This window comes from Pocillopora verrucosa, chromosome 1, assembly GCF_036669915.1.
Source record: "Pocillopora verrucosa isolate sample1 chromosome 1, ASM3666991v2, whole genome shotgun sequence".
NCBI classification, from domain to species: Eukaryota; Metazoa; Cnidaria; class Anthozoa; order Scleractinia; family Pocilloporidae; genus Pocillopora; species Pocillopora verrucosa.
The window spans coordinates 4,372,564-4,379,132 of record NC_089312.1 but is presented as its reverse complement, the minus strand read 5'-3'; the positions used below and the strand labels follow the sequence as shown (position 1 = coordinate 4,379,132).

The following is a 6,569-nucleotide window of genomic DNA, read 5'->3' as shown; positions in this document are numbered from 1 at the left end:
CAAATGATTATGAGCATTTTAAAAATAGCTATAATCAGTATTTCTCATGAGGATTCAAAGGCTGGGTGTCCATCATCAAGCTACATTCTTTACTGAATGCAAAAATTAAGAACAGTTATACTTTAGAAGGAAACTCTCGAGTGATTTGCCATATTCACAGGGATAAGGAAGAGAAGAAAATTCTAGAAAGCAATAGCGTGTAACACCTTAGCCCGTAACTATTTGTATGTACGTGATACGGACCTCATTCGTTCCATTTTGCCATCATGGCGTCCTTCTCGACTCTCAATGAAGACTGCCTTTGCAGAATTATTTCATTTTTGGACGATCCTAATTCCTTTCATAGCGTCGCTCTCTCCTGCAAGAGGGTTCAACAGGTGATTAACAATACTCGGAGCATTCTCCATCCAAAGTTGCTGCGAGCAAAAGCTGAATATTACATAAAATGCTACCTTGTGGAAATCACCGATGGCAGGAGAGACTACAACAAGTTTAGAAATCTGGAGAATCTTCTGTCCAATGCTGCGCGCCTTACAGCAGCTAAGGAACTCCTGACTTATACGAAAGTGGTAAAAGTTTGGGAGATAAACGGACCCGTGGCAGCTAAATTGTTTACATGGATCAGAAATCTGGAGAGTAGAACAGAAGAAGGCGAACCGCGAGCGACTTGTTTTAAAGAATACCAAAGTGTCACGTTGCATTTGTCAGGCTGTGACAAGGACTTAAAGATCGATACCACCTACTTTCATGATCACATCGGTAATTACGACAACGAGTTGAGCATCCACGTCACTTGTGGAGATTTGGATGTAAAGTCAGAAGGTGAGTTTTCAGGTTGTTTTTGATTAAAGATTAGTTGACTACAGTGCAGATAACAGTGGAACTGATTGAGATAACTGAATCGAGAGAGTGACTGACTAGGTGACTGACTGACTTAGTACTGTGAGAGTGACAGACTGACTGACTGATACTATGACAGCCCCATGTACCTAGGCCTTTAGTGACAGACTGTCTGCCTGAGACTGTAATTGGCTATCTGACTGATTGATACAGTGGCTGACTGACTGACTGAGAGATTGGCTGACCTACTGACTGATCATCTCATTAGGAGAGTCAACAGGCTTTACTGACTAACTGACAGACCCAGTGTTTGACAGACTGACTGAATGAATTGATTGAGTGAGTCTGGGATTGATAAATTGACTGATCCAGTAAGCATCCTTTATTTATGCCATGCCTGGTTGGGTTTAACTGGTGAGTTTTATTATTCCAGCCAAAATAATTGTAAAAAATTTGAACTGAAAATAGGACTTGTTTGGCAAACGTGGGTGTGGGTGACGATGGTGACCCCCTCTTTTTAGGGAAAACTGACAATTTATAAGAAAAACAAGCATGCCTTTGAATGCCAGGAGAAGTAAGTATAGGACCCTCTAATGATTGTCTATAACAAAGTGCTGTGTCATGAAATTTTATTATTTTTGTGGCAATTTCGGTCAAGTTGCCATAGTACATCTCTTGTTATTTATGCACAATTCTATGTTAGCAGACTGTCTCTTGTGTTATTTTGACTATATGGTTAAGTTAATATTTTAAAGCTAAAATACCATTTTGTGTAGATTTTACCCGCTATTGCCCAGATGATTATGAGTATTGGGAAGAAAGTGAAGTTCAAGCTGCAGTGAAACCAATGAAACCAGTGGTGGAACTCCTGCAAAAAGAGCTTGGTGAGACAGTTCCTCCCATAACAAACAATTTCTTCATCTGGCTGTGTTACTTCTTTCCGCACCAGAACACCTTGGCAGTAGAACACAAACTCAGGTTTAAAGACCTGTCCAGGAATGAAAAACCCACCCCAGGCCATGTTCAGCCAGCGATAGATCTGTTTCACCAGAACCTTCAAGCTGAAACCAAGTTGAAGAACCTAGTGTCTGAATGGAATAATACTCATTCAAACCTTCCCAGTCTGATTGCTGAAACTATGGCTGTCTTGATCCAGAGATTAGAGACAAAATTCCTTGAAAAGCTCCAAAGAGATGCCAATGGCTTTTATGAGATTGCCTCAGACCTTAAGCAGAAGCCACTGCCCAAACCACTTGTGCAGGACTTGCTTTTGCGAACAGAGCTTGAATTTAATGATTACAGCCCTGGTACAGTTGCAGACAAGTTTGTAGAAAGCAGGGCTTCATTCAGGTTTTCGGGAGGTAAAGTTGTGAAAGCTTGGGGTGGCATGCGTGGGGATGGGGCAAGTTACCCAACTTGGGATGAATTGAAGCTTAAAGTCACCTTACCAGATGGCATAGAATTGAAACTGAATTCAGACCGTACATACAGGAGGAAAACTATTCAAGTTGAAATGTTGAGTCCAGTTACGGAGCTATTTCAGAAGGGTGCAAATAAATGCATGGAAGGAGAGGGGCGCATCCCCAAGTTAGATGACCGCTTTACAGCCTACTATCTTTTGCATGCCTTGAATTTTGGTGGAGAAGAAGAAACATTCCTCGGAGAGGATGATGAAAATGTGAGCTATTCACAGTCTAGTGAGGAAGGATCATATGAGGGGAGTGAAGAAGAACAGAGTGAAGAGGAACATAGTGATGAACAATGAACTTTTCACTTACTTTATGGCTTTAAACAGTATTTTATTCATAAGGGCAGTTGAAATTAGTCAACATGTCAGTGCAAGGACTGTGTAACTTTAATAGTCTAACATAGGTTTAGTGAATGCCTTTGGAAATCTTCCTGAATGTGTATTTTAAAGTTATGTCTTTCAAAGACAGAAAGAGCAAATATCATTAATCAATGAAATGAAGAAACTAGTTTGCTCCATTTGGCTGTAAAACAGTTCAATTGTTTTATTTATCAGCAGAGTAGTATTTATAGTCTATTGTAAGTTGGATATTCTAGCTCAAAAGAAGCTGTAGTACATTTTAAATTTATTCCATCTGCAATAAACAGCACTTCACATTTCAGGGGAGGTAATTTTAAAATTTCCATGACAACAAATAGCCCCTTAACTGAGGAAGAATTGATAATGCAGGTTTGGGGTCTGGGAAAGACACTCACTAAGAGAGATATCTAATTATTTCTTTTTCAGTGCTGTGATTGGGTGAGAACACTAGCATTTACATGTAGAATTCAGACCAATTATAAAGACTCAGTCACTGGTGCAATTTTGAATTGAGTATTGAAATTAATCCGTAACTGCATTGGGTTTTCTTTACTTCGCTCTGTGATTGGTCCAGAAAACTCGCGCCACTCTCTCAACCAATCAGATGCAAAACTAAAATCAGTCACGACTTGATCGCCTGCGTTTTTCCCGCGCTTTAGGCAGTTCGGTTGTTTTTACTTTGAGTTCTTGTTACCTCTTTAAGGTATTTTCTCTTCTTCCGATTTGCTCTTGTGATTACTTTTGTTTGGTTTTATGACACTTAATCAAAATGCGCTGTAACTCCTGCACCGGAACGAGTACTTCTATAGTTTTACTTCTGAGGTCTTGTGATTGTCTGTAGTAATCACCTTTTTTCAAAGAATCTTTATGGATGTGTGCTCTGAACATTGACAGGCCATCACCTGATGGGAATTGACGTCACTCTATCGTGAACTCACAAGATTTATTCGTGCGATAGTCTTGCAAGTGCAGACTGTGGTCTAACCTCGGGTGCACGAGCTTGTTTCACTTTAATACGTTTTCCAGTTTCTGTTACTGAAGCCGATTTCAATCTGCCAAATACCTCAGTACCTTGTACGAAGTTAAAACGTGTTGTTTCAAAGTTGTCACGCCATGCTCGCAGTTCCTGGTAACTTGGAAATTCAATTTTGTTATGGATGGATAGCGAACTCAGCTCTGTCTGTATTTTGCCGGTGGTTTCCGATAGCATTTGGATATTTGCAATATCCTTCGCATTTTGTAGCAATGTCACACTATTGTCTTCCAGTGTGACATTATTTTCTTCTGGTGTCACATTCTTTTCTTCTGGTGCGTGTAGAGCTGATTGTTTACGATTGGCATCCCTTTCTTCATTGCGTTGGTTGTTTCCTTTAGCTTCCAAACATTTGCTTCGACCGTCGTTTTCTTCTTTCGAATTTTTGCCCTTTGATTGATCCTTTGGAGTGGATAAATCCTCATTGAATGCTTCAATGGAGCCATGTATTTCTTTGTTTTTATAAGATTTCTGTTTAGCTCCTTTACTATTTGACTCTCTTTCCTTCGAGTCGAAAGATTCTGCTATCATATGTCCGCTTCCGTCTTCTGACTGTCTTGGCTTTTTTATGTCAAGTAACTTCATGTGGTTAATATTCTTCGAAAGCCTGGTGGCTTTAAAATAATTCTCAGTGTTCGTCAACTTCACTGGATATCCAGGAACAGCTCTTCGCTTATCTACGGGTGGAAGTTTAAGTTTGGAATCCAAGGGAACCGATTGTGTGAAGAAAATTGAATCCATTCTCCTCTCTTTCCGTGGGTCCCTTCCATGTTCCTTCGTGTTCGGCCGATAGATTCCCAGGGATTTTTGACGATCAATTATTTTGAGTCGACGAGCATTTATCAGCGACATTTCAAAAAAGAAATATCTTTCCCGCATTTTCTTTTCCATTTCAATTCGTTTGACCTCCATGTTTAAAACAATCTGATGTTTCCTGTTTGCTTTTATTACCGTGGCTTCACTGTCTTGGTGTGAGGCACTCCGAATGTGTATCATTTTGATTAATCTCTGAGTAAACTTTGAACGAAAAGTCACTCGATGTTTAATTTTCTGTACTATAAATATGTACTGTATCGCATAAATCGTTAAGATGTTTCTCGTGGTTTCTCTAAAACCAGTTGTTTAAGGTGATTCCACCCAAAGAATTGATATTTATGGTGCGACTTTTTCTCGTTGATGCTGTAGTTACTCGATGGAAACCAAACAATAGATCTTTTTGTGCAAACAAGTTATTATAAATCTACTGAATTTACGGTTGCCACAGGACTCGGATCAAATTGAAGTATTTTAAGTCCAAAGAGTTTACCAGATATCTTTTAGGCTTTTTGTGGTGAATGGGGCTGTAAAAAATCAGAGTAAAATCGATATCGACCGTGTGTTTGTTGTGTTGTATTCCACGCCTCCAACTTTAACTGAAGTGATTTTGTTTCACCATAGACGCGAAATTTTTGCTGGTCCAGTTGCTCTGCTGAACAATTACCTAGAATTGGCTGAGAAAATAGTTCAAGTAGCTTTCAGTGCCTTTTCCCCAACAATTCTCAAGTTGTTGCGAAAGTTGATTTCTTTAAAGTGCCATCGTCTGTTTTCAGCAATGACCTTGGAAACGGAAGTCTTTTGGTGGTCAGAGATGGATTTTCTATTTCATAGCAACTCAAACTGTTTGTTTAGTCGTAGAAAGTAAAGCGTCAAAATTCCATAGGTATCACGTTGCCAACGCGAGTTCTTTAGTATCCCATCTTGGGTTGTTTCCCAGACAATTGTTGGCCTTCTGTCAGAAACACAATCACCAGCTTGCCGTCTCTCTAAAGGATTTATTGCTAGTGAGATTAATTAGTTCGTTTGCTTTCAATCCCGAGAGAATGGTGTGAGATAATGATACTCAAATATTGCAGTATTTTGATGCAAATTCCTTTGTTTGTCTTTACCGCAGAATCAGCCAATTGGACGGACTTTTGCTCTGACGACTTCGCTAACACTTAATTGCGATAATCAACTTTCGCAATGTCAATATGTAATTACTGTAGGTTTTATTAGGAGAGCGTAAAGTCCCAGAAAAAATCTTGCAAAATATTGGGAAAGACTGATCCTATTTTTGCATATTGACGAGAGCAAGAATGGGAACTTACAAGGTCATCCTTTAAATATAGTTCTGTCGAATTTGTATTAGTTTTTGAACACAACGTTTTAGCTTAAAAGTCAATGAAAGATGTCGAAAGTAACTGTGAAGTTAAGTGGTCAAATTGTAATAAATTCACCCGCCGCCACAAAGTCTTTGTTACTAAGGTTCCACCCTCTATTTTTTAATCCAGAGCATTCTTCTTCCTGTAGCTTTTAATTTGATTTGGACAGACTTACAAGTTCATTCATACCATGCTCTTTTTATTCAGCATTTTTCGGTTCTTTCTTAGCTTATTTTGGTTTGCTTCTCAACCTAATCAGAATTCACCGTTGTCCCAAACGCATGTAAATAGGTTCCACAGTTGGCGAATCCGTTTTTTTTTCTGCCTTTTTTTAATGGTTTCCAACAATTGCCAGGCTATGAAGAAGTTGCATCCATCCACGCCTTCAACGGATGCGGGGCGGGTTTTGATCTACAGGTCTACGGTTATCAGAAGGTCTCTGTGGGATCAATTGATAGCCGGAAAAGGGCCATAAAATTTAACCTTTAGGAGTAAAAATTGATAAATTTTAACCGATAGTCGTAAAAAAAGTTGGCCGTAAAAACCAATTCTAGGGATAAAAATGGTACGATATTAAACGTTAGCCATTAAACGGCCAAAATTTTAACCGTTAGCCGGTTAATCTACTGAGACCCTACCATCAGTTGGAGCGAGATCTGGATACTTGAATCGGATAGGGCAACATTGT

At 39.3% G+C, this 6,569-nt stretch overlaps 1 protein-coding gene across 1 annotated transcript; it reads left to right on the top strand.

Moving 5' to 3' along the window:
* The first annotated feature begins 252 nt into the window (after positions 1-252).
* Positions 253-2,962, top strand: LOC131800207 (uncharacterized). Its single transcript, XM_059117903.2, has 2 exons — positions 253-822; positions 1,617-2,962. The coding sequence occupies exons 1-2, from the start codon at positions 267-269 to the stop codon at positions 2,603-2,605; spliced, it is 1,545 nt and encodes a 514-aa protein (XP_058973886.2). The 5' UTR covers positions 253-266; the 3' UTR covers positions 2,606-2,962.
* The last annotated feature ends 3,607 nt before the right edge of the window (positions 2,963-6,569 follow it).

Bases quoted from the DNA above. Each gene is read 5' to 3' on its own strand.
- LOC131800207 (XM_059117903.2), top strand. From the start codon at position 267: ATGGCGTCCTTCTCGACTCTCAATGAAGACTGCCTTTGCAGAATTATT. The intron at 823-1,616 runs GTGAGTTTTCAG...CATTTTGTGTAG, and splicing joins TTTGGATGTAAAGTCAGAAG to ATTTTACCCGCTATTGCCCA.